Here is a 26,916-nt window from a genome sequence, read left to right on the forward strand (position 1 = left end):
TTAGATTGGTTTCTGAATATCATTTCACTTTCATCTGGTAGATTAATCTATGTGGAATACAGAGAAAAAAACCAAAAGTCATCCCAGGAAAAGTTACAGAACTAGAGAAGACACTCAGTGCACAGCATTCAGAGTTATTAGAAATGTATTGACGATAAGGCACAGCTGCCTAACAGTTGTGATTATTTTGGAGAATTTCTAAACTGCATGACGCACCTTAGAACCACATTTGAGAAGTCTGGTTTTAAGGTTATAGGTAATTGCTGTAGATCTTTCATATGTTGAGACTGAAATATTCAACATAATTGCATTATATGCTGCATACTTTGCAATTTATTGCTGCAAGTTTTATAGCCTTCTTAGTTACTGTTATTATCATCTGAAAACCTAATTACTTAGAGAAACAGCAAACATATGGGTCACGTTTTTATAGCATGAAATAACTGTACTGAAAAAGTCACAAGATGAAAGGAAAGAAGAAAGGAGGAGAGGAAGTTGACATGAAATTTGGACAACTTAAGATTTGGAACAACATTTGGAAACAAGATTTCTAAAGATAATTAAGATGAGGCAACTCATTAAAATGATGTTTTCTTCCATCTGAGTAGAGATATACACTACAGTTTATAAAAATATTCTGGTTTGTGTCCAAAACCATGTGAAGAAAAAAAAAAGCAAAAGAAATACTTTGAGATATTATGTATCCATAAAAAGTAAGACCATGAAAATGAACAAACACGGACCACGTTTCTAAAAGCACCTAAGGCAATTTAGATTTTTTTTAATGGGTACATTAACAAGATACAAAAAACAGTTCTTTCAACAGCATCTCAGTACCATAAATAGAAAAAAGCCGCGAGAACGTGCAGTTAGAGACCTGGGAGATAATGACTTAACCCCTACAAAAAAACGTGTTGTCCCCACAGAAAGAAAAAAAAAGTGGATTAATAACTTTACTCAGCGATCATTAAAGAACAGTCCATTTACTTAAGCACAGACACCATCTCGCCTCGCCGGGCATGTCCCCGCCCCGTCTTCTGCCGGGCCCTTTGTTGGAGCGCGGCGAAATGGCGGCGGCGGCGGCGCGCGGGGGGGGGGGCGGGAAGGGGCAGCTCGCGGCCCCGCCGCCCCCATTGGCTGGATTTTGCTGCAGACCCGCGGCCGGCGGGGCCCGGCGGGGCCCGGCTCCCCCACCGGGACCGAACGCCGCAACGACGGGGCTGGGAAACCGGGCCGTGCGCGGCGGGAAGGAGGGTGTCTCGCTCCCGGGGATTTGCTCCGCGGCGCCCAGGCTGAGCCGGCGGCGGGGCCGACTGCTTCCCGGAGCCGGGGCCGGTCCCGTCACCGCGCCACCCGCCCCTTATCAGAGGCGATGGCGCGAACGTCCCTGCCCGCAGGGGGAAGGGCGCGGAGAAGAGCCCGCCCTTGCCCTGCCCCGTCGCAGTCCTCAACCAGGTCGGACCACTGGCAATAAAGAGAGGCGCTGGCGGCCGTTCCCGCCACACGCGGCTTGGGTGGAAAGGAGTGAGATCATGTCTGGCAGAGGCAAGGGCGGGAAGGGGCTCGGCAAGGGCGGCGCTAAGCGCCACCGCAAGGTGCTGCGCGACAACATCCAGGGCATCACCAAGCCGGCCATCCGGCGCCTGGCCCGGCGCGGCGGCGTGAAGCGCATCTCGGGGCTCATCTACGAAGAGACGCGCGGCGTGCTGAAGGTCTTTCTGGAGAACGTGATCCGCGACGCCGTCACCTACACCGAGCACGCCAAGAGGAAGACGGTCACGGCCATGGACGTGGTCTACGCCCTCAAGCGCCAGGGACGCACCCTCTACGGCTTCGGCGGCTAAAGTCGGTTCCTGGAATAGGTTACTCTCTCAGAACACAAAGGCTCTTTTCAGAGCCGCCCAAGCTTTCAAGTGAAGAGCCTTAGTCACTGCTCGTGTTGGTATCGTGCTCTTAGAATTGCGGTTGAGTTCATGGTGGGGGCGGAGGGGAGGGAGCAGGCTTTTGCTGTCGCCAGCAGTGTGTCGCCCCCGGGTCCTTCTCCCAGGCTCAAACAGGTGCTTGGAAGTGCAAGAGGGGGAACTCTGCTCCACAGAAGGCACCTATCGGAGCAGGTGTAGCGCTTGACTCCTGGGCTCTAGGAGAACGTTTAGGTTCTGCAAGATACGCGTGTCCCTCATCCCCCCCCCCCCCCCTCCTGCCCTCCTTCCCTCATTCTCCACCAGCACCCCGTGGTTACCCCCCCTCGGTCCTCCCTGGAAATGGCAGCGGAGGGGACCGGCAGGCGAGAAAAACCGGACGCCGGGCACAAGCGCTGTTGCGACAGGCGCTCCCCCGCCACGGGCTTCACCGCGACAGCCTGAAAGGGGAAGCTCGTGAAATGGCGGCGCTCTCCTCTCTGCCCGCTCAGGGCGGGACGAAGCAGGAAGGTGCAGGGGGAAGGAGCGGCTATGGACACGCACCCGCAGCGCCTCGCCCAGGGGCTGGGGAGGGAAAAAGGCCGCGAGCCCGGTGTGAAAGCGCTTTCGCTTGCTCCTCTTCCAGCCGAAGGGCTGCCTGTTTCCCAGGCACCGCTCTCGGCCCCCCTCTGCCCGCCCCACAGCCCCGGCAGCTTTGAACGCGGCACCTCATAACTGTGGCCACACACGGGTCGGGGGGGCTCTCGCGCTCCCTTCAACTCGCGACCCGAACCTTCCCCGGTTATCCCACAGCCGGCGCGCTCCAGAGCGCAGAAAAGCGCGCTCGGCACAGGCTGCCCGTGCCTACTCCGAAACAGAGAAAAGGACACAGCTCTCTCCAGTGGCCATGTGGTGGCTCTTAAAAGAGCCTTTGGGTTGGGTACTGGCAGGGCAGGAGCCTCAGGCGCGCTCGCCGCGGATGCGGCGGGCCAGCTGGATGTCCTTGGGCATGATGGTGACGCGCTTGGCGTGGATGGCGCAGAGGTTGGTGTCCTCGAAGAGCCCCACCAGGTAGGCCTCGCTCGCCTCCTGCAGCGCCATCACGGCCGAGCTCTGGAAGCGCAGGTCGGTCTTGAAGTCCTGCGCGATCTCGCGCACCAGGCGCTGGAAGGGCAGCTTGCGGATCAGCAGCTCCGTCGACTTCTGGTAGCGCCGGATCTCGCGCAGCGCCACCGTGCCGGGCCGGTAGCGGTGCGGCTTCTTCACGCCGCCCGTGGCCGGCGCGCTCTTGCGGGCCGCCTTGGTGGCCAGCTGCTTGCGGGGCGCCTTCCCGCCCGTCGACTTACGCGCCGTCTGCTTCGTGCGCGCCATATCAACCTACTTCCCGTGCCACCCGGCGAATGTGAGAACGCTCCTGTACCTCTTACTTATAGGGTAGAGGCCCCGCCTTCTTATTTCTGATTGGTTGAAGAACCGTAGCATTTCATTGGGTAATTCGAAAGCTCCTGGAAACACGGCGGTAGCTGGAGGCGCCCCCAGACCAAGCCCGTTCGAAAGAGTATTCCTTTTTTTTTTTTTCTTTTTCTCCCAGGAAAGCCTGAAGGGTTTTAAAAATAGTATTCCTCTGGTAATTACTTCTGTTTTTTCCCTGAGTTGTTTGAGAGTGAATAATGCTTACCGAATTAATTTTTTTCCCTATAGGATGTGACAACATATAGCTTTAGGTTTAAGAAAGGACACAGCAGTATAGAATTTTATTTTTTGATTTTAAATAAAGCACACAGTTCCTTCGGAAATAGTTCCCTGAAGAATTTTTAATGATAAAAGATAAGTGTTTGCCTTTTTACAAATGTAGGTTTTGCTAAGTAAACGTGGAAAATAAGATTATCCTCTGAGAAGCATAGAAAATGTATTTGTCTTTCACCAATCTCCTGTACCATCTCTTGTGGATTGTATGAGAAGAATCAAATTGGTCAAGAGCGCAATTACTAAATAGAAAATGTTTAAAAGGAGAAAAGTCCATTCCAAAGAAATGGAAAAGATCAAGACTTAACTATTAGAGTACACGGTTCGGCATACGGGGGGTTAACGCGGGACTTTCAAATTGGCCCAATGAGCTCGGTCCTTTCCATCAGCCAATAAACAAGCAGCGCTCGGGTATAAAAAGGCGTCAGCTTGAGTGGGGTTTAAGAGTTTTCTGCTTTCATTTCTGCAATAAGATAGCTAAGAGCACACAAAACGATGGCGCGCACGAAGCAGACGGCGCGTAAGTCGACGGGCGGGAAGGCGCCCCGCAAGCAGCTGGCCACCAAGGCGGCCCGCAAGAGCGCGCCGGCCACGGGCGGCGTGAAGAAGCCGCACCGCTACCGGCCCGGCACGGTGGCGCTGCGCGAGATCCGGCGCTACCAGAAGTCGACGGAGCTGCTGATCCGCAAGCTGCCCTTCCAGCGCCTGGTGCGCGAGATCGCGCAGGACTTCAAGACCGACCTGCGCTTCCAGAGCTCGGCCGTGATGGCGCTGCAGGAGGCGAGCGAGGCCTACCTGGTGGGGCTCTTCGAGGACACCAACCTCTGCGCCATCCACGCCAAGCGCGTCACCATCATGCCCAAGGACATCCAGCTGGCCCGCCGCATCCGCGGCGAGCGCGCCTGAGGCTCCTGCCCTGCCAGTACCCAACCCAAAGGCTCTTTTAAGAGCCACCACATGGCCACTGGAGAGAGCTGTGTCCTTTTCTCTGTTTCGGAGTAGGCACGGGCAGCCTGTGCCGAGCGCGCTTTTCTGCGCTCTGGAGCGCGCCGGCTGTGGGATAACCGGGGAAGGTTCGGGTCGCGAGTTGAAGGGAGTGCGAGAGCCCCCCCGACCCGTGTGTGGCCACAGTTATGAGGTGCCGCGTTCAAAGCTGCCGGGGCTGTGGGGCGGGCAGAGGGGGGCCGAGAGCGGTGCCTGGGAAACAGGCAGCCCTTCGGCTGGAAGAGGAGCAAGCGAAAGCGCTTTCACACCGGGCTCGCGGCCTTTTTCCCTCCCCAGCCCCTGGGCGAGGCGCTGCGGGTGCGTGTCCATAGCCGCTCCTTCCCCCTGCACCTTCCTGCTTCGTCCCGCCCTGAGCGGGCAGAGAGGAGAGCGCCGCCATTTCACGAGCTTCCCCTTTCAGGCTGTCGCGGTGAAGCCCGTGGCGGGGGAGCGCCTGTCGCAACAGCGCTTGTGCCCGGCGTCCGGTTTTTCTCGCCTGCCGGTCCCCTCCGCTGCCATTTCCAGGGAGGACCGAGGGGGGGTAACCACGGGGTGCTGGTGGAGAATGAGGGAAGGAGGGCAGGGGGGGGGGGGGGGGGGATGAGGGACACGCGTATCTTGCAGAACCTAAACGTTCTCCTAGAGCCCAGGAGTCAAGCGCTACACCTGCTCCGATAGGTGCCTTCTGTGGAGCAGAGTTCCCCCTCTTGCACTTCCAAGCACCTGTTTGAGCCTGGGAGAAGGACCCGGGGGCGACACACTGCTGGCGACAGCAAAAGCCTGCTCCCTCCCCTCCGCCCCCACCATGAACTCAACCGCAATTCTAAGAGCACGATACCAACACGAGCAGTGACTAAGGCTCTTCACTTGAAAGCTTGGGCGGCTCTGAAAAGAGCCTTTGTGTTCTGAGAGAGTAACCTATTCCAGGAACCGACTTTAGCCGCCGAAGCCGTAGAGGGTGCGTCCCTGGCGCTTGAGGGCGTAGACCACGTCCATGGCCGTGACCGTCTTCCTCTTGGCGTGCTCGGTGTAGGTGACGGCGTCGCGGATCACGTTCTCCAGAAAGACCTTCAGCACGCCGCGCGTCTCTTCGTAGATGAGCCCCGAGATGCGCTTCACGCCGCCGCGCCGGGCCAGGCGCCGGATGGCCGGCTTGGTGATGCCCTGGATGTTGTCGCGCAGCACCTTGCGGTGGCGCTTAGCGCCGCCCTTGCCGAGCCCCTTCCCGCCCTTGCCTCTGCCAGACATGATCTCACTCCTTTCCACCCAAGCCGCGTGTGGCGGGAACGGCCGCCAGCGCCTCTCTTTATTGCCAGTGGTCCGACCTGGTTGAGGACTGCGACGGGGCAGGGCAAGGGCGGGCTCTTCTCCGCGCCCTTCCCCCTGCGGGCAGGGACGTTCGCGCCATCGCCTCTGATAAGGGGCGGGTGGCGCGGTGACGGGACCGGCCCCGGCTCCGGGAAGCAGTCGGCCCCGCCGCCGGCTCAGCCTGGGCGCCGCGGAGCAAATCCCCGGGAGCGAGACACCCTCCTTCCCGCCGCGCACGGCCCGGTTTCCCAGCCCCGTCGTTGCGGCGTTCGGTCCCGGTGGGGGAGCCGGGCCCCGCCGGGCCCCGCCGGCCGCGGGTCTGCAGCAAAATCCAGCCAATGGGGGCGGCGGGGCCGCGAGCTGCCCCTTCCCGCCCCCCCCCCCCGCGCGCCGCCGCCGCCGCCATTTCGCCGCGCTCCAACAAAGGGCCCGGCCGGGGCGGAGCTGGAGTCTGCGGTCGTGGCGTTCTGGTCAGTCGATGTTTTCGACTTGAGGGAGGTCACTGTGGAGTAACATGCCCCGTGGCACTGACCTTTCTTTTAGGAATAACTGAGGAGCTTTGAAGGGTTTCGCTATACCGGGTTAGCAGCTTTATTGTTTCAGGATGGTGTTTGCTGGGGGGGTCTGTTGCATCACCAGCGTTACAGGGGCTGCAGCAGTGTCATCCGTGAGGCACGACTGGTGTAGAAAGGCCTCAAATCCTCCGTGTGCGCACACAGTCTTAATTTTTCTGACTTACTATTTAAATTTACCCTGAAATATATTTGAGGGTATTTTTACTTTGTTCTCAGAAGATCATCAAATTAATTCTATTCCAAATATTTGCTATTTGCAATCCCTTTCTTGTCAGAAGATTTTCCCCAGTTAATTATATTTGTGAAATAGGCTTTATTTTTTTGTGTTTTGTTGGTCAGGTATTTCTCATTTTGTTTGCTTCCCCTCTCAGTATTTTCCATGTTTTCAAATGTATCCCTAATACTATAGTGCTTCCTGAGCACGAAAAATTTTTGCTTGGTAATTTCACAGCCCTTTTGAGCTGTACGTTTTTGTTCCATTATTTGTCCTTTTTCATTCCTTTTTTTTCTTGAAAGAATTTTCCCTCTTTGCATCTTCGGAGGGGGGGTGTTTTGGGATTTTTTTCTCTGGCCCTCAGTAGCCTCCTAGTATGTATGTTATTTAATTAAGCTTGTTTAGCCACCATTTTGATAAGTATTTTAATGTGTAGATAGGGAGCTTTGTAGTGTTTATATCAGCCTTTATTAATATCAGCCAATTCAGTTCTACAGAAATAGCAAAGATATTTCCATTGCATATCAACTTTTATGGTGTTGTTGGCACAGATGAAGCTTCTCAGTTTATATTAGAATCACTGTGCTTTTGCACACTATTTGTCAGTTAGCTTACTGTTTGAGAAAAAAAAAATATATTCAGCCTTTTTTCTCCCTCATTTACAGGTTATGGCATGAATAGAATACAACAGAAATCTCAGTAAAGCTTCTGCATAACTATAAAGTGTACTCTTCCCTGCCTATTAATTTTCTCACTCCTTAATATCATAGACATTTTCCCTGGCAGTGATTAGTGTGTTTTATGCTCTTGTTTGTCTAGATTCAAATGGCTTCCTTTGTTCTCTTCAGGACTGCTGAAGGAATTATTTTTTCCTTCTCATCTGTCACATTTGTTTTTAAACATGTAATTTTTTGCATATCTCTTCTCTAGGTTTGCTTTCATTTCACCTCATGATTTCAAATGCTTTAGGTGTTAAAATGCTTGTAGATTATCCACTGAAACAACTTAATTCTCTTTATGTGGCTTACTGGGAATAGGTATTCTACCTTGCAAACTGCCTTATTCTACCTTGCAAACTGCCTTATTCAACTCCTATGCCTACTGGGGTTGAATGTTGATTGGCAGTTTGTCAAGAACTTGCAATCTCTTTTAGCATCCATTTCCCACTTTTTTGTTCATGAAATCTATTTTTATGGCATTTATTGTATGGTTAATACTTTTTCCCATGAAACTTAAGCTTTGCTTATTTTTGCATCATACTTTCTTAATCCTCTTTAATACTAGATTTTCTTAAATAACCAATTTTTCATCCTTATCCAAGGTTTGTTACTTCTTCAGAGTGACAACCCAGCAGAACCACCAAAACAGCTAGCAATGTAATTTGTTTCTGACTGAAGCAATATCTTAACTTGAAAAGGGATAAAACCCACAGATGGTCTAAGGCATGATTTTTTACTATGATTATACACAGAATCTTTATAGATATGATAGCAATGTACAGGCACATAGAATAGATTGCTGTATTACAGTATGCTTGGGTTATCTGTGGAAATACTGTTCTATATTTCATGATTATTAAAGTCAAGTTATGCTTACCTAATTTTACCTTTTCCACACCAAACAGACAGTTTCATTTTCTTGTTTTTATTTTAGCGTAATGTATGTTTGTGGTATCTTTCTAAACATTTCACTGGCAGTTGTAGGTATAAAATAACAGTCTATATATTATTGAAGTGTTGAGCACTCCTGAAAATAGACAAAATTAAACAAAAAGGAGGGACATACATGCTCTTTACTGGAGCTCTAACCTTTCAATGTTTCAGAAAAGGAAGAAGGAGCTCAGAGCAATCTGCATTGACTGAATTCTGGACTAATACTTCATTTCCTAAGATGACATCTTGGTTTCATATTTTATAGCCAGTGTTCATCCTTCATTCCTGGTGGTTCATTTACATGGATTTTGTTACTAAGAACCAACAAGTGAGTATATGACATACTCATTAATAATTTTTTTTTTTTTTTTTACAATTCAGCTTTTTCCATCAATCAAGACAGTACGGGAGGGTGAAAAGTTCTGTTTTCCTCTTCCTGATCAGTCAGCATTAGTTGGAAGGGCCTTGAGCTCTCTCCTGTGATGTGTGAAGGCAGCCAGGGCACACTGGAGTGAAGGAGTAGGTTGAGTGAGGGCACGAAGAAGTGAGGAAACAACTCTATTCTTCTTCCCACTCTAGGTATGTCACAGCAGATCTTAGTGCTTTTATTCCTTTCTGCATCAGGTTTCAATCTCCCATCCTGCCATTCCTGCTAATACTCCTGGCCTTGCCAAAAGACAACCACCCCCTTGAGGAAGCTGTTGAGTAATGTGAATTTCAAAAATTGTTTTCTCTTCAGTGATCTACTTTTCTTTGAGGTTTTAAAGAAATCTCTTTAGTTATCTGTAGGAGCTGCTGATCTCTCAGTAGATCTGCCAGCACATGTATTTTCAGTTCAGTAAGAGAATTAATATCAACTTAAAAAGTTTCTGTCGTGTATTTTTTTAAACCAGCTAAAACTATTGAGATAGAAATGTTGCAATTTGGAGATACAGATTTGCTTCACCTCTTAAAGCAGAAGCTTGTGACAAAGATGCTATTTTACTTAGGTGAAAAATTTGTGAGGGAAAGGAATAAAACTGCGTCATCTTCCTAGGGAAATGTAAGTGTTCTCAGAGCATAACAACATGAAATGTAGAAGTCCAACTAAACATGGATATGGATTTTTGCCTAGAGTGACAATCAACATGATGAAAATATTACAGAAGTTGTGTAAGTTCATGAAAAAAGAAATTATTATTGTGAGTTATATCACAACTTTGGTAATTACAACACAAGCAAAATGAATGTTCTATGCATCCTACTTGTATGGAGACTTCAAGCTGTCAATCTCTGCACAGGCTATCTGCCAGGAGACTGAAGACAGGCCCATTGGCATGACTGGTGGTTATCCCCTCAATATCATAGAATAGTTTGGCTTGGCAGGGACCTTAAAGATCATCTAGTTCCAAATCCCCTGCCATGGGCAGGGACACCTTCCACTAGATCAGGTTGCTCGAAGCCCCGTCCAACCTGACCTTGAACATTTCCAGGGAGGGGCATCCACAACCTCTCTGGGCAACCTGTTCCAGTGTCTCACCACCCTCACAGTAGAGAATTTCATCCTTATATCTAATCTAAATCTGCCCTCTTCCAGTTTAAAACCGTTACCCCTCATCCTATCACTACACTCTCTGATAAAGAATCCCTCCCCATCTTTCCTGTAGGCCCCTTTTAAGTACTGCAAGGCCGCTATAAGGTCTCCTCAGAGCCTTCTCTAGGCTGAACAACCCCAACTCTCTCAGCCTGTCCTCATAAGGGAGGTTCTCCAGCCCCCTCATCATCTTCGTGGCCTCCTCTGGACCCATTCAAGCAGGTCCATGTCCTTCTTATGTTGGGGACCCCAGAGCTGGACACAGCACTGCAGGTGGGGTCTCACAAGAGCGGAGTAGAGGAGGAGAATCACTTCTCTCGACCTGCTGGCCACACTTCTCTTGATGCAGCCCTGGATACGGTTGGCTTTCTGGGCTGCAAGCGCACATTGTTGGCTCATAGTCAGTTTTTCATATATAAAGGAGAATCCCACATTTTGCACCTGACAGCTCAATGTGCTCCTAAATTACTGCTGGAATGTCTGAGTTTTGGTCAGCTCAGCTCTAGTTTTCATTGTCATTCTCATGGATTAACCTGATGGACCTGGACTGACTGCTCCCCATGGGTCTGTCTGCCCCAGGGCACAGCAAGGTTTCTTCTCAGGTATGCATTTGCTTCTGGGCTCTACTTCCAACTGTGTCCTGAAGGCCACAGCTGCTGCATTCAAAGTTGCTTTCCTCCAGATGAAAGCTGGAAATGGGTATTGATCATGGCAGCTCCTACCCCAGGAACAGTGGGGTCCATCTCTAACAGAGCTTTATAAACCTCACTAAAATCATATATTTACTTATTAATTACTGACACTTAAAAATGTTACCTTTTCATGCATTGATGTGTTTCTGCAGTAACCCTCAGTAACTCTTGGTGGTTATCCCCAAACTTGCAGAGGTGGACAAGGGATAGCTCAGTCTGAAAGCAAAAAGAAAGCACATAGGAGAAAGTTAAAGTCCTTTATGAGGTAATGGCCTATTTTGTCTCCCATTTTTCAATGTCTAGTAATTAAATATTAAACTTATTATCTTGATAATGATTATCATATGCTGCTGCTGTTCTGTACGATACCATCCTTTTACACCTCCAGCATGTTATATATGCATGCATACATACAAACACATGCACTCATCAGTATGAAATTTTCTGTTTAAATGCCCCCCCTACCTAAAAAAGCATTAGAACTGCTCTGATGCAGCTGCAAGGTCCTTCAGCAGTTAGCAGTCTATACATACACAGCAAGTGCCTAGGACTAGCAGCTAATGAGAAACTCTCTGCCTATAGAGACATGTGGACTTGGACTTCTGGATCATAATGAATGATGGCAAATCAAACCATCTTTCTGGTGATAATCAAAATCTCCATTTGGCTGACCTGCAACAGTGCTCCTGCCATGACCTTTACAGTATACACATCTTGGGCTCTCCAAGCTTTAGGTGTTTTGGATGTCACTAAATGAAAATTAATTTCAGCCTCCTAATTTTTTCACTTTCTTTTGACCATAGTTTTCAGTTTCACTACCTGTTCTTCTGTCCCGGCTCCCTGACTCAGTCTTCAGAACTGTCTTGCCACCACCTTCCACCTTCAGTGTACCCTTCTGGTTGATCCTAATAAAAAAATCCTCACACATCTGAAAATAATAAATAAATAACTAAACAAATCATTTGTTCGATGCTCAGAGGCACTAAGATGAAAATAATGTGTATGTCAAGAATCACCAGAAGAGGAATAGAGAACAAAACAGAGGATATTGTATCTTTGTAGCATTGTATGGAATAGCTGCACCTTGAGTACTGTGTACATTTCTGGCCTCTAAATCAAAAAAGATGTAGTGCAACTGGAAAAGAAAATTCTGAGAAAAGTGAAAAAAATGATTTAAGGCCTAAAACGGCTTCACTACTAAAGGTACTAGGACACTTTCAGGACAGAGACAACTAATGGGTGAAGATGTTCTTTTTTACCTTCTTTAATATCTATAAGGTCAGTGGCTAAATCTATCAAGTTCAGTGAGGTCCAATCTAATTATAAAGTTAGTTAGCAACCAAAAGGTTACAGGGGCCAGAAGAGCTGCCTAAATATTGTAAATGTAAATAAGTAAATGGACTCCTTATCTCTATAGACTTTTTCCAAATGAAAGAGCTGAAGGTATGAGCCATCTCTCTCTATAGAAATCAGTTCTGAAGAACACAGGTGCTTGCATAACTGTGAGCACTTCCTAACACTGGTATTCAATAGTTCCCATCTCTTAAAGCATCCTACACTGATCCCTGGTGGTATCAACTGCCATTCAATTACATGCACTTGCTGAGGATCAGTTTTGTTTTTCTCACAAGGTCAAAAAACCCTCCAACAAACAACCACCAAAACCAACCAAACAAAAAACCTTCCCTCAAAAAAGCTCCTGTTCATTTAAGGTTTTTTTTCAGGGATTACAAGTTACTTGGCATCCTTGTTTATATAGATATTTCTATGATTCTCTCACAGACTAGTTGTGGAGGCAATAGAGGAATTTCCATGGCAGGAAAAAGCTGCAGTGTCTGTAGGAAGAGGGAAGGACTTAGTTTCGATTTGAAATCCCTCCCCACATGACAAGAGTAATACTGCTTGTGTGCAGAGGCCTGAAGTAATTGATTTCTTAAAGAAGTGATATGCAGAAATGCCACCTGGAGAGGAAAAAAATATATCTGCATCAGTTTAGTTAGTGTGATAGGGTTACTTCTCTACCATGCAGTCACGTGTTAAGTTTTCTAGGACAGAATGAACAAGGGGGGAAATGCTCTAATGATCACAGGCTCCTTACAGAAGTAATTTATCATGCAGGGTGGCTCGTTGCTCTCTTAACCGTGAAGTCTGCAGAATCAAAATAACATTTTCTAACAGAGCAAGCTGGAACCCCGACTGCCCCTTGTTTTTTGGTTTGTCGTTTGTTTGTTTTTTTACCCTGGGCAACAGCCACACTAAAAATGAAGCGCAGTTAAAATAAAACCAACGGTCGATGCAAGAAACACTGAAGCTACGCAAAACGCAGGCTGGTTTTAACAGCAGCCAGGGCGGGGTGCTCACCAGCAGATTCAGCTTCCTCGCCCGCGGATTAACGACGTGAAACGGCTCGGGGAGGAGAGGGGAAGGGAGGGGGTGGCGGAGAAAGCAACCGAAGGGAGATGGAGGGCGAGGAGGAGCAAGGGGAGGAGGGGGAAGGGAAAGGGGAGAATCTGTTTCCCGGGCAGGATTGGTCAGAAATTGCTGCAGCCTGGGCGCAGCGGCGCCGGGCGGGCGGTGCCTAGGGCCACCCCTCCCCGCCACGGTCCTCAGCCTGAACCGGTTTACGGCGCTGGGGGAAACGCCCCAAACCGATCACACCCCCCACCCCCCGCCCCCGTCACTTAGCTGTGCCACAGTAATATTGGGGAGACTCTCGAAAGATGGGGAGAGAAAGGCACAGAAGGATTTAGCTATGGATTACGGCAATCTGCTTTTCTGTTAATAGTGGATCCACTCAAAGCATTTATTGTTACCTGCAAATACAGGTTTCCGCTGCGTTTCTGAAGCTAGTGAGTGCAATTTGCTTTCAGACTGTCACTCAAATGTCCTGAATGTCAGCGTCAGCGCCTCTGAAATTGTGTGGAGACGTGAGTTTCTTTCATGTTTACCAAAGTCTAAATTGATCCTGTACTGTGTACCTGAGAGAAATAAACAATAATATCAATAACTTTTTCTAAAAAACTTCATTTGGTGTCTGTTTTCAAGTGAATATGAAAAGTAAATTACTGATATTATTCCAAGGTTTCTATATATTACACCCGATTTGTAAGATATTCCTATGTTATCTTATTTTGGTTTGCCATGTATGGTTGCAGAAAAGTACTAAAGGAACTAAAAAATTGGGTGATGTGAGTAATTTATTAAAAGACCTATAAATGTTTAACCTTTGAGAAGATTGTGTCACATAAATGTTCAGATGAGTTTTACAAAGAGCAGCCCACAGTCTGGGGAGATACCCTTGGTAGCAGGCAATTAATTCCATTCACTTTTGTTGGCCTAGGCAAATATTCTATCTTGCTTACATTTTTGGTAAATATGTTAGGCTAAAGCAATGTCTCCTGAAAGGCAAGGGGAAAAAATTTTAAAAAGTTAAAATCACACCTTCTTCTAAGACTGTGGAAGACTGCTCAGTACCAAGGGAGTTCAAACTATGTCTTTATCCTCTCCACAGTGAGGTGATTAGAGAGCAACCAAGCATAATGTTTTTCAACAAAAATATGAATAAGACTTTTTGAAGGATAAGAATATTCAAGGATTTTTTCCATACACTATTGTCACAAAGAGAAAGTCAACCAAAAAGTGAATGTTCTTTTATTACTTCATATTTTTTACTTGTTTGTCTGCATACTTGGGAATGTTTGTGCAACTGAGCACATTTTTTTAATATTGTCTTGAATATTATATTCTAGTGCTTTATGGAAAAACAGAGAATTATTAAGTAAGTACATGTTGAATAACATTCTTTGGGAGCAAGCTATGTGAGAGATCACACTACCTATGCTATAGCTAGTACTTTAAAGCATAAGGATATATTTTCTGTGGACTTAAAAGTCAAAAATAATTTAGGTCATCTATAACACCAAACTTTTTTTCATGACCACAACCATCTGTGACGGACTGTTCTTATATCTAAAGCCTTTCTCCTTTATGAGAATTTAGGCTGTCTGAAGTGGAAAGGTGGAAAGAAATTTGGGAAGGGATCCAGATTAATTAGAAATTCTGGATCTGCAATGAAATAAAGTACTTGTGCTTTTAAAGGAAACTAACTCTCATCTGTCACATAAGTAAATAAGTGATATAATCCATTTCTCTCTCCTATTTTAACATACACAAAACTTTTATTTAACTATGGTATGCAGACAGAAGATATGTTCATTTATAACAAGCGTAGTTACCTGAAGTAGAAGAATATATTACCTTTCTACATTAAATGTGAATGTTTGGTCAGGAGAAACAAGGATATGCAGTAATTGTAGGAAAATATTCCAGTCATATTTTAACTGAAGGAAAAGAGGATTTGGTATACAGTTTCCCTGTACTAATAAAAATATGATAAAAAACATAATGAAAATAATCTTGGTGGCATTAAAAACAGAATATTAGTCATAAACTGCTATATAAGGAAACAGAGCTCATTACATGCATCATCTCAGGGGGAAACATGGCTAGAAAGGCAGAGAACAAAATGGTAAATTTCATGAATTACCATTACTGAGTGTAAGTAGTTTCTAGTGAAGAAGATAATAGGAAAAACCCTACAACTTTAGACTGTATTTCAATCTACCCATATCTCATTTGAAAATAAAATGTTAGAATGCTTGTGTTTAAGTGATTTTTCAAACATCAGTGGAGAAAAAAACCCTCCTTCACTAATTTCCAAAAGAAGAACAGAGATACATCCCTCTCAGGCACTTCAGTGTGAGCATTCCTCTTGAGAGAGAGAAATGCTCCCTCCTCACACCATTTTCGATTAACACATTGCCACAGTGACTCACTCCTCTGCCTCCTGAGGCAGAACACTACAAAAAGCAGAAGAGGTTTTGTGTCTTAGTTCTCAAGGGGCACTTTTAAAGAACAAAGAAAACACCCCTCAGCTCTCAGGCGTCCTCATTAAGAGGCTCCAGGTGGCGCATTTCTGACTCCCCTTCGGGCAGTTTTGTTTTCTTCCTCGTAAAACACAATTGAATGAGAAAGAAATAAAACCATGTTTTATCTATATCTGCCTAAAAAAACCCAGAGGGTGTCCCTTACAGTGGAGGGAAAAAAATAAAATCTGTTCTGAGGAAATAGAAAGGGAAGAAACACCTTCCCTATGTTCCTGTGGGACAAACTCCCCATAACACTAATGGCAGAGAGGCTTCTCCCTATAAACACTGGCCTCTTGCTTATTATCATTATTTACATCCCCCTGACACCCTCCACCACTTTTTGAAAGCTGTTTCTGACCATGTTGGAGACTGCCCACCCCCAAGAAGCTGAAGGTGGTGATGCGTGGCTGTAAAGGCCATAGCCCCAGAATCGCCAAGCTGATCGCTGAGGCTGTGTCTGCCTCCATGGAGCACAAGGGGCTCCCGCACTCAAGCAGGCCAAGACAGCCACGAGGAGCCCCAAGAAGTTGGCAGGTGCTGTGGCTAAGAGCCCCAAACTAAGGCCAACAAGCCCCAAAAAAGCAGCACAAAAGAACGTGGTCAAACCAAAGAAGGCAGCACTCAGGAGGTGATACCATAAGAGGAAAGGAAACTTTTGCAGAAAAACCCAACGGTGCTTTTAAACCACACACACTGTCAAAATAGAAAAGGACTGAAACATCAGTTCAAGTCTGGACAGGTACATGATGATCCCCTACTGCATGTATACATGGCTTTCAGGAGTGTTTCTGTACATGCTATGGAAAAGTACACTTGACACACCTATTTTCTTTTAAAATGTGGTCCTCCATTACCATCTTCCACAACCAGCCCCTGTCACTTGGATTAGTTGATGCTGCCCTTTGGAAACGATCCTGGGTTCATTACTGGACAGCATCACAGTGAAGTACTTCAAATTCTCTCGCTATTACCTGAAAGCCATAAATCGCAAACAAACAAACAAAAAGAACCTCATAAGTCAGAAAAACAAAGCAGCCGCTACGCACAAGGCACTGGGACGCCTTTTCCACCCGCGAAACAAGGGCAGCCGCGAGTGCGGCAGGAGGAAGACAGGCCCCATCCCGCCCCAGGTTTGAAAACCCCGCGCGCGTCCCGGATTGGCGGGCGGCAGCCCCGCCCCTCGCGCGGAGGGCACGGAAACCCCGCCCCCTCCCCCGCCACGGCCCACCTCCGCCGGGATTAACAGTGCTTCTCCTGGCGGAAACTATGGAGGGAGGCACCAAGCCCGCCTTTACCGTGTTCGCCTCTCCTTACATCATGCTCCGGTGGCTGAGCTCAGTCTTAACTGCTGCCTTTTTATTTTTTCAGAAAAGCGAACCTGAAAGTATTTACATAAATACGTTGAATTTCTAGAGAAAGAAAAATTCCTAAAGAAAGAAAAATGATCTACAGCGATCACCAAAATAAAGTTGGAGGTATATATAGAAAGGGATGCTTCAGAAACCTTCCCTCTACACCTAAAGTTTCAAAATAAAAATACACGGTTTTCAGATAAGCACGTATTTGTAGGCTCAGAATGTTTCTGCTCTTTCGAAGAAGATATGGGTGGCTCTGAAAAGAGCCTTTGGGTTGTTTGTTTGAAAGTTTTACTTGGCTTTAGCCTTGTGGCTGTCGGTCTTCTTGGGCAGCAGCACAGCCTGGATGTTGGGCAGCACACCGCCCTGCGCGATGGTCACCTTGCCCAGCAGCTTGTTGAGCTCCTCGTCGTTGCGGATGGCCAGCTGCAGGTGGCGGGGGATGATGCGCGTCTTCTTGTTGTCGCGGGCCGCGTTGCCCGCCAGCTCCAGGATCTCGGCCGTCAGGTACTCCAGCACGGCCGCCAGGTACACGGGGGCGCCGGCGCCCACCCGCTCCGCGTAGTTGCCCTTGCGCAGCAGCCGGTGCACGCGGCCCACGGGGAACTGCAGCCCAGCCCGTGACGAGCGCGACTTGGCCTTGGCCCGCGCCTTCCCGCCCTGCTTCCCGCGGCCGGACATACCTTAGATAAAAGGTCTTTTCTTAAAAAAACCAAAAAAACCAAAAAACCCCACCCCACCACGTCGATAGTAAAAAAAAAAGTGCAATAACGGATAAAATGCGACGAGATCTGTCACCCTGCCTTTTTATCCCTTCCTTCTGGGGTTCGGTGGGACTTCTGATTGGCGGAGGCTGCGATTGTGAAGTTAACCAATGGGAAGACAGATTGAATAGTGACCAATCGAAGGTGGTAGACGTCTTGACATCACGAACTCCGATTGTCCAATAGACAAGAACAACCCTGAGTCATCTCATTTGCATACCGTCCCTATAAATACGGGGGTCGCTGCTTTTGTATTTACGTCGTTCCTGCGATAGACAGGTAGTGACAGACTTGTAAAATGCCGGAACCAGCTAAATCCGCTCCTGCTCCGAAGAAGGGCTCTAAGAAAGCCGTCACGAAGACGCAGAAGAAGGGTGACAAGAAACGCAGAAAGACTAGGAAGGAGAGCTACTCGATCTACGTGTACAAGGTGTTGAAGCAGGTGCACCCCGACACGGGCATCTCGTCCAAGGCCATGGGCATCATGAACTCCTTCGTCAACGACATCTTCGAGCGCATCGCCGGCGAGGCCTCGCGCCTGGCGCACTACAACAAGCGCTCCACCATCACCTCGCGGGAGATCCAGACGGCCGTGCGGCTCCTGCTGCCCGGCGAGCTGGCCAAGCACGCCGTCTCCGAGGGCACCAAGGCTGTCACCAAGTACACCAGCTCCAAGTAAATCTTCTGTTCGAAAGATCGTCTAAACCAAAGGCTCTTTTAAGAGCCACCCACATATTCAGTAAAAGAGTCCTTCACACAGATTCTGTTCGGTGAGTGGTAACTTGTATTTAGCACTGTTCTAGTTCCCAGGCTAGGACATGCTGATAAATAGTCGTGCAAATGTTTCTGGTTTTAAGTACCGGGAATGATTTGGGTCGTATTGTGTGTGCCCTACCCCGGCTGTTTTTCGTGTAGGTCTATAATGACGTTAAGCACGTAATCGAGTTCTAGAGCTATTAAAGTGTTCCTCATTTCAGAGTAATTAGCTCTAGGTTTTAATTACAGAGAAATATGCGCGGTAGCGTTTAAGGTGTTTCGTTTCTCTTTTCCTTTTATTCCGATATGAAACAAAGCAGAGGGTTTTTTTGCTATTGCAACCCTTTTCCATAAAATGTCATCGTCCCCTTTAAACATTAACTGTCATTCTCACAGGACTTGGTCGCAAGCCAGAGAGGCTTGTTTACTCGGTGAGCTCCATAGGGATTAGTCTGTGTATGTGCGATATTTGGAAGACAACGTTTCATGAAATTTGTCAGACTGCACAGTGAAAATGAAATGGTACAGAAAACTAATTTCATTAGTCCTAGAGATTTCATATGGAAGTGGCGTTTTTTTTTTTTTTTGTCGTTTCTTTGATGGAGAATTAGCGGAGCAGAATAAAGAGGCTCCTCATAGATCCTAAGTGACAACGTAATAGGGAAATATAAGTAAAAAATAAGAGATTATTTAAAAAAGCAAACGAAAGCACTTTATCGGGCTTCAGATGGTGCAGGATGTGCAGGGAAGACTGTTTTTCCGAAAAAGCCTTTTGCAAGGGGACTGATATCCTGGCTGCCCGGGACGGAGGCGGCGACATAAGCGTATGCTGCGGAGCCAGAGTAAAATCTCCGCGCCCACTGGCAGGTCACTGCTGTGGCAGAGCGCCCAGCCGCCGGCGGCCCCGTTCGGCGGGGCAGAGCAGAGAGATGAGAGAACTGGGAGCGTGGCCGCCTGCCGCGGGGGAGCGGACTGCAGAGCGGAAAGTGGCCGTCACCCCCCTCCCCCGGACGGCGGGCTTTTCAAATCCCTCCCCCTGTCCAATGGGATTCGTGCCTTCCCGACAGCCAATCACAGCGCGGGGATGGCTATAACTAGCGGCCCCGGCGGCCGCTCTCTGCATAGACACTCTCTGCTCGGGGTTAGGATCCGTTCTTGGGAGCGATGGCGCGCACGAAGCAGACGGCGCGTAAGTCGACGGGCGGGAAGGCGCCCCGCAAGCAGCTGGCCACCAAGGCGGCCCGCAAGAGCGCGCCGGCCACGGGCGGCGTGAAGAAGCCGCACCGCTACCGGCCCGGCACGGTGGCGCTGCGCGAGATCCGGCGCTACCAGAAGTCGACGGAGCTGCTGATCCGCAAGCTGCCCTTCCAGCGCCTGGTGCGCGAGATCGCGCAGGACTTCAAGACCGACCTGCGCTTCCAGAGCTCGGCCGTGATGGCGCTGCAGGAGGCGAGCGAGGCCTACCTGGTGGGGCTCTTCGAGGACACCAACCTCTGCGCCATCCACGCCAAGCGCGTCACCATCATGCCCAAGGACATCCAGCTGGCCCGCCGCATCCGTGGCGAGCGTGCCTAAGCTTCTAGCAAACGGATTTTTCATCAAGACTATCGAAAACCCAAAGGCTCTTTTAAGAGCCACCACATGGCCAGTAAAGAGAGCTGTAAACTCTTAGTCCTGTGTAGGAACTAATGTTTGCCTTTGCTTTTGGGGTAGCTTTACAGGGATGAAGAGGCTGTAACTCAAGTAAGTACCAAACAAAACGTGTAAGTCACGTTTCAAGGCGATTGAGAAGGATCCTGACTAGCAAAACAGTACGGTGCGATTATTTCCTGTTGTGATGATCATGATAGTAGAAATTTCTGTTTTAAGGTGAAAATTCCTTTCTATATGTTTTTTCAAAGGACATTTTTTAAAAAAAAATCCGTTAAGGAAAATGTTATTGTGCTCTCTCCTTTTTTGAAGAAGATATACAACTCTAAAACATTTGTATATATTCTATTTGACTGCGTGTCTTAAAAGTACTCAAACTCTGAATTTGTAAAGCTGACTCCAGAACTGCGTTCTCAATTAGAGATGTATTGAGAGTTAAGAGTATTGTAAATATCTCCTACTATGCTGTTTATTTACATGATTTTCTTATGGTAACAACTTTACCGTTTATTGTCCTGACAGAAATATCTTCCTTTCTAAGCACTTCTTTTTTTTTTTTTTTTGAGGGTTGGGAGTGGTGTCTGAATGCGAAAGTAGTGCTTTTCTACCCTTCTAGGAAAGACGCTCTGTCGGTAGCTTCCTTACTGCTTTATCACTTGTGGTCTGATTGTCCCTGTCGTTAACGACATCCCCCGACCACCCTCAGCTTCTCAAACACTTCTAGTTTGTTTCTGAGATAAATATATTTCAGAGAGAGCTGGGGGTAGAGTAGCGTCAAGGATAATTTCTACCAGTCCCGTTTTTAAGAGGTGTGCTTTTTGCTAGTGTCTTCTCTGGGACAAGCTCGTGGCATCCTTGATGATTCTGGGTATCCTGTGTGAATGATTAGACACGCCTATTTGCATTAATTTTCTCCGTCTGTATTTAGACTTCTGAAACTATTTGCTGAACTGAGCACAGAGGAAGTTCTTTCTAAGGAATATTAGTGATTAAAAATTTAACGATAACTCTAGACTCGATGTCAAATTGAGACTCTTCCCTACCTGTTGTATCCACTGATTTCTATGATTTCCTACCTGGAAAACAGGGTTTCTCCCCGACTGTAAATTCAACTGTACCACTCCTTGGCCTCCTAATCAATAGATCTGTAGTTGGTGCCTGAAAAATATAGATTTGTGAAATTCTCTGGCTTTCTGTTGTCTTCCGATTTTTTTTTTTTGTACTGCAGGTCATTTTATGTAATTGAGGGAGCTTTTTATTCTATTGAAGTACTGGAAATAATGTCTCTTTGTTGTTTGTTTGTTTTGTAATGCTACAAATGAGTAGCTGTGCCTTTAAGAAGCGGCTGGATGGAGTTGCACACAGCCTTCGTTTAAACTCAGAAGCAAGGAGCCAAGGAGAATTGCTTAGAGAAAATATTTCTTTCAGAAAGCCTGAAACTGCAAGACGCTTGGTTTTCTGTTAACTGCTGATACGCTTCATTTTAGGAAATCTTCCTTTCTCTGTGCCAGGAACTTGGACTCTGCAGCAAAATCTGACCAATCAAGTGCTTCCACACACCATTTTCTTTCCCTTGTTTTTCTCACTTTCAGCCATTTTCTCTTACTTTATCTCTGAGGGGCAAAAGGGGGGGGGGGAAGGTATTGGGAATAGTATTTTGGGAATTAAGATAATCTATATAATTTATTCCCTCCCAATTGTTCATTGACATAGGATTTGTGTTTTTCAGAATAGATTTTTTTTTTTCAGTAGACGATTACCAGAATGATTGCATAAATGAGTCTTGGTGAAAGCAAACTCTTTTTCTGTTACTCTGATAGTGAGAGATTTATTTATTTGTCTAAACCTGTTTACAGATGCTTATGATGAAATTATTAATAATTAAAATAACTATTTGTACTACTTTATGTAATGCATATTTAGTATATTATACAAGCCAAAGGTCAGAATACTTAAATTTCAGTGGAAGTTTGTGTCAAAAATGATGTTTTTTGCATGTTCAAGGAATAATTTAATTTTGAGGAGTAAGAGAGGGAAATAAGTTGTATTTGCCTATCATCTTTTCTCTAGTCTTTTGAAGATCTTGGGCTGCTTTAATAAATATAGTATTATTTGTACTAATTTGGAGAGCTGCATGCTTGAATTGTAAAAAAATGGTAACACTCCATCAGCTGTGAAGAAAACAGATGTGCAAGGCTTTTTGCAGGGAGGATCATATGAACCCTAAAGTATAACGCCTTAGTCTGAAGCAGTTTGGGAGTGTAATATGTTATGAAAGGACACTAATAATAAACTATCATAGCTTGTACTAGTGCATCAGGCTAGCAATTAGGAAAAATTTATTGTGTGCATTTTGAAGTCTGTAACAGCTGCATATGGTTGTAGTAGTGATACAGGAAACAGTGGTAGACTGATTGTAGCTTATACAGTAAGCTTTGCTCTTCCTTACCCAAGTGATAAATCCAATCTGGAATTCTATCGGTTTGTGTATGGTGTTGAATCACTAGCTATAAACGAGCAGCAACAAAAATCCCAAATCAGATGTAGCTTGAAGGGGGGGAAATCCTTTCACAAGGTGTGAATAAGAGCCAATATCAACAGTATTTAAGTTGGGTTTTTTGAGCTAACTAATAAGGAATTAAAGGGTATATTGCACTTGCTATAAAATTCAGAGAAAAACTGATTATCAGTTAAGTCTGATAGAGAATAGATCCTGGAAGGTATTTCCTAAAACAAAACTCAAACACACCATGATTTAGAAATAAAACTGAATTTGTCACAGACGATTTATTTGATGGAATATTTCTTTAGTCTGACACACAGAGGTGACTAGTGCAAGATTTGATAACTCGAAGTATAAGTGGAGGTTTCTCTGGTACCAGCAAGGTCCAGCAGTATTTCTGTGCTTTTTGCAGGAAATCTTGAGCTAATGAACGCTGCTAGGCTGCTCAGAAGAAGCTAAGAGCAAGACCAGTGTGCTGAATCAGCCCTACTTTGACACTTATTAGTTTCTGAAAAACTGAATAGATATATCCATGTGAAAAAGTGAGGTTTTAATTTGAATTAACTATTGTAATGCAAAGGTGATATGGTGGTTTCCATGAAAGTTTCCGTCTAAAGTTAAATCCTAAACATCCTGTCACATTCTTTTCACTTGCAAATCCCTCTTCAGAGCTGCTTCACAAGTGAATCACCTGTTGGTTACAGCTTTCAGTAATCGAAAACAGTGAAGTTTTTGCTCAGCCAGCCTCAGCTCTCCTACCAGCCTGGGTAGCACTGCCTTGCTACATCCTTTCTTTTCTCTCACTTTCGAATCATGTTGTATCTTTAGCTATAAGCATCTTTCAGACTGTAGATGTACAAACATTGTTGTCACAAGAGTATGAACATTTGTTAAGTTTTAATATCTATTAGGTGAGCTTTAGGGAATACTGTTTGTCAGCTACTATTGTTATGGATTTATGTACTTGGGCCACCATAACGGGGTCCAACCCTGGGATCCTGCTGATTAATGTAAGGTCCAAATGAAGGTTTCAAATTCTTTGTTTATTAGTTCTTGGGTTATAACTTGATCTGTCTGCTTCCAGAGATGGACCCCTACACCAGATCGTGCCCCTCAATTATACCCATACCAACCAGCACTCAATCCCCAAGTTCAATCACTTAATTCTGGTTAGTAGTCTTTTGATTTCTTACTGATTTTCCCTGTTGCTGGGCTGGACCCCTTCTGAAGTTACCTCATTCTCTTGGAATTGTTTCTTGGGTCCTTCTTCATTCTGCTCGTATTTGCTAGATTCAGCTAGTTCTGTGATAGTGGCATTTAGTTTTATCAAAAAGTTTACTCTTGGTCAGTTCTTGCAGTCTAAGGCTTCAACTACTTTAGCTTCTAGCACTAAACTACTAAAGCTAAACAAGACTATTCAGAGAGTACAGTTAATAAAATTTCTTCTATAACACTATGAAGTGATAGTCAAATGGGAAGCTCTATTCTCAGCAAGGCTGAAGTAAAAATGACCAGTAATAAAAAGGCAACCTACTCAAGGAACATATATAAACCAATGCAAACCAAATTTGTTTAAAAACATCTGGTAGATGAAAACTATAAGCTCAATTTGATATCTTGGCTTTGGGAGACCAATTCTTCTAACTATGGTGGTGCTAGTGTTCTGTATATTGTAAAAGATGCATTGCCCTAGTTCTAAAATTGGGTCCTACAAGCATTTACACTCCTTTTACAAAGTTAGGAAAATATAATGCAGTATAGAACATAAAGAACTGTGGCAGATACTCTTTCTAGCACAAAGTTCTTTGTAATGTGAAAGTCCAGGAGAAGAGACATTTCTAGATTCTTTAATCTCCTTTGTCCAGGGACAGTTATTGCTTATAGAACAGAACTGTTGCAAAGTCTGGAAGCATCTGGGTTGCAGTCTGTGAAATTCACCTCCCACTATAGAAGTGTCTTCATGTCTTAGGAACAGTACAGAGCTGCAGTGTGATGCAGTGTTGTTACTGATTTGTCATTAATTTGAGCTGATTTTAATGATTTTTTTGTGATTTTTGATTTAAATAAGGAATGATTTAGAGTAACTATACAACCAGTCATGCTGCTACAAAGTCCTTTGTAATGTTGAGGCTAAAGCCGCATAGGCCAGTAATAATCATTAACCAGATTTCTAATCAAAGAATAAGATTCCTGACCAGATACTATTGTTAGGTTGTTTGGTAAGGACAACTTATTGCCCTGTAGACCGGGATGTTCTAAAAGATGCATTGTGAAAGGGCCTTGAAGCATGTTAAAACTGTAATGTGAGCCAAAGTCTTTGAGACAAGGACATTGGAGGGTCTTTTTTTGAGCCAGTAGTTCGTGGTGATCATAAAAGCAGCCCCCCAATTTATTTCAGGACTCAAGTGCATGTGACCGAAAAGAGGTGGGAATAAGAAAATGGGTTATGGGAATTATCATGTTTATGTATAAGAACTTGTTTACTATGTGTTACTGATTCCTATATAATCAGCATGCTACATGAGTTAGGTGTGTGTTGTTGGTGGAATGACTCTCTGTGCACCCAGCCATTAATAAAGAAGTGTCTGCTTATCTATATCACATTGGTGTTGATAAGATCTTTTATCCCATTTGGTGACAGTGTTACAAAGGACATGCTCCTGACTTTTGGTGAATACTTCACTATTCTGTAACTGGTAAACTCTGAAGTCTTAAACTCTCTTGGGAAAGTGTGGTGGACTTTACAACTCTGAGTACTCATACAGCATTAGTTGCTGAAATAGTGAGATGGAGAAAAAAAATCATGTTTTTCCAAATATGTGAAAAACCACATATTCCCAGAACTCTAGAAATAGGTAGTACATGCAAGCACCAGAAAGAAGAGCAGAAGAATAGCTTTAAGTATGGAGGTTTTCAATTACACCTAGATAGTCGGTAATCAAGACCCCAAATTATCTACCTGCAGCTTGTCTGGGACACCCAGGTTGTGAAAACAAAGCTGAGCATAAAGGGACAGTACAGACTAAAGCAATCGAGAGAAGATGAGAAAAAGATAACGATCAGTCCTGGACCAGTAAGACATTCAGTTATGGAGACAACAGTTGGTGAATAAATTCTAATGATCACAGGAGTGTTAGAGCTTGGAGAGACAGAAGAATAGAATTGCTGTTAGCTTCTAAACTGCACAAGAGGCCATTCAAAGACAAGTACATTGTAGCCAGCACCTCCCACTCCCTGGAGACCTGCTGAGGGCTCATAACAAGCATTCCTTGTCCTGCCTGTCTCTGCAAGCAATACTGGCCTGCCACTTGCAAATTCTGTCTTTTGAGGGTGTGTGTTAGGATGTGCGAGTCAAATCACTTTTGCTTTAAAATAAAAATGTTTTCCCTTCCTTGTAAACGCTTGCACTGAGCTTTGCTGCAACACATCAGTGTTTAGATGTTGTGGGTTTCTTTTTCTTCTCCTTTTTCTTAGCATCTGCTAATGGTTAACAAAGATGACTTCTTCTGATCATCCAGCTTCCAGGTAGTGGTAGTGTATGGCTTCAGTTCCAGAACTGATTCCCTGTCTTGCAGGCTGTTTTACCCCCAGATACTGTGACAAGTTGCTAGCACATGGCTGGAAAGAAAATGTATTATTGGGCTTGATCACTCCATCTTTATACATCAGCAAAGATTGTACTATCCTGTGCTGTCATCTGTTCTGATGCAAATATGGAGATTAAATGTAGTCAAGATATTTTAAAAAACCTGCTCAGATTGTCTGTGTATCCTTTTTGCTGCTCTCTTTACCCTTTATCCTCATCCATCACTACATAGTTCTGAAGATCTTCCAATGCTTCCTTACATACCTGCTTCATATTATGAATATCCCTCTTCTCTCTGAACCTGTGTTTTTGTATGTTATCCCAAGAACATCACTGATCGATCAGGATGGACCAGTAAAGCTATACAGAATATGGGCCTGTAAAAGTGTCAATTTGTGAGGTCATTAATAAGGAAGAAATTATCATGTGGCTTCTGGAACAATTTCCAATAAATGTTCAGTAGGCTGCTACGGATTTTAGCACTGTGTGCCAATGTTATGTATATGTAGATGCCTGATTTAAGTAGTATGATGGAAAAGGGGACGAAGGATGGTTTCTAGGACACAGCCTCTTAGGAACAGTCAAAAAGCAAATGCAAAACTTTCTGTGTGTTTCAGATGCCAATTCAATGAGCTGAGCTCTGAACATTTTCAGAATTCTTTCAAGACTATTGACAGTCCATGAGAAGCAGGTAAGATTCCCCACTGCAGCAATGCAGTGATAAGTAGCATT

The 26,916-nt window shown here is 45.6% G+C and overlaps 7 protein-coding genes and 1 long non-coding RNA gene across 8 annotated transcripts; 4 read left to right on the forward strand and 4 right to left on the reverse strand.

The window, feature by feature from the left end:
* Positions 1 to 1,487: 1,487 nt before the first annotated feature.
* On the forward strand, positions 1,488 to 1,935 carry LOC141944385 (histone H4). Its single transcript, XM_074870906.1, has one exon. The coding sequence runs from the start codon at positions 1,533 to 1,535 to the stop codon at positions 1,842 to 1,844; it is 312 nt and encodes a 103-aa protein (XP_074727007.1). The 5' UTR covers positions 1,488 to 1,532; the 3' UTR covers positions 1,845 to 1,935.
* A 125-nt stretch (positions 1,936 to 2,060) lies between these two features.
* On the reverse strand, positions 2,061 to 4,474 carry LOC141944386 (histone H3). Its single transcript, XM_074870907.1, has one exon. The coding sequence runs from the start codon at positions 3,267 to 3,269 to the stop codon at positions 2,859 to 2,861; it is 411 nt and encodes a 136-aa protein (XP_074727008.1). The 5' UTR covers positions 3,270 to 4,474; the 3' UTR covers positions 2,061 to 2,858.
* Positions 4,140 to 4,666, forward strand: LOC141944387 (histone H3). Its single transcript, XM_074870908.1, has one exon. The coding sequence runs from the start codon at positions 4,140 to 4,142 to the stop codon at positions 4,548 to 4,550; it is 411 nt and encodes a 136-aa protein (XP_074727009.1). The 3' UTR covers positions 4,551 to 4,666.
* An 807-nt stretch (positions 4,667 to 5,473) lies between these two features.
* LOC141944408 (histone H4) lies at positions 5,474 to 5,919 on the reverse strand. Its single transcript, XM_074870935.1, has one exon. It carries the CDS (start codon positions 5,874 to 5,876, stop codon positions 5,565 to 5,567), a length of 312 nt encoding a protein of 103 aa, XP_074727036.1. The 5' UTR covers positions 5,877 to 5,919; the 3' UTR covers positions 5,474 to 5,564.
* Positions 5,920 to 9,257: 3,338 nt separating this feature from the next.
* LOC141944410 (uncharacterized) lies at positions 9,258 to 13,113 on the reverse strand. The gene is made up of 3 exons (XR_012629244.1): positions 13,004 to 13,113; positions 11,462 to 11,570; positions 9,258 to 10,858 (listed from the first exon to the last, which is right to left on the reverse strand). It is a non-coding gene; the product is annotated as an uncharacterized LOC141944410 (long non-coding RNA).
* A 4,059-nt stretch (positions 13,114 to 17,172) lies between these two features.
* On the reverse strand, positions 17,173 to 17,660 carry LOC141944403 (histone H2A-IV). Its single transcript, XM_074870929.1, has one exon. The coding sequence runs from the start codon at positions 17,604 to 17,606 to the stop codon at positions 17,217 to 17,219; it is 390 nt and encodes a 129-aa protein (XP_074727030.1). The 5' UTR covers positions 17,607 to 17,660; the 3' UTR covers positions 17,173 to 17,216.
* Positions 17,661 to 17,928: 268 nt separating this feature from the next.
* Positions 17,929 to 18,450, forward strand: LOC141944405 (histone H2B 8). The gene has a single exon (XM_074870932.1). It carries the CDS (start codon positions 17,988 to 17,990, stop codon positions 18,366 to 18,368), a length of 381 nt encoding a protein of 126 aa, XP_074727033.1. The 5' UTR covers positions 17,929 to 17,987; the 3' UTR covers positions 18,369 to 18,450.
* Positions 18,450 to 20,085, forward strand: LOC141944402 (histone H3). Its single transcript, XM_074870928.1, has one exon. The coding sequence runs from the start codon at positions 19,610 to 19,612 to the stop codon at positions 20,018 to 20,020; it is 411 nt and encodes a 136-aa protein (XP_074727029.1). The 5' UTR covers positions 18,450 to 19,609; the 3' UTR covers positions 20,021 to 20,085.
* The last annotated feature ends 6,831 nt before the right edge of the window (positions 20,086 to 26,916 follow it).

The sequence above is a fragment of the Strix uralensis genome, chromosome 5 (assembly GCF_047716275.1).
Source record: "Strix uralensis isolate ZFMK-TIS-50842 chromosome 5, bStrUra1, whole genome shotgun sequence".
Lineage (NCBI taxonomy): Eukaryota > Metazoa > Chordata > Aves > Strigiformes > Strigidae > Strix > Strix uralensis.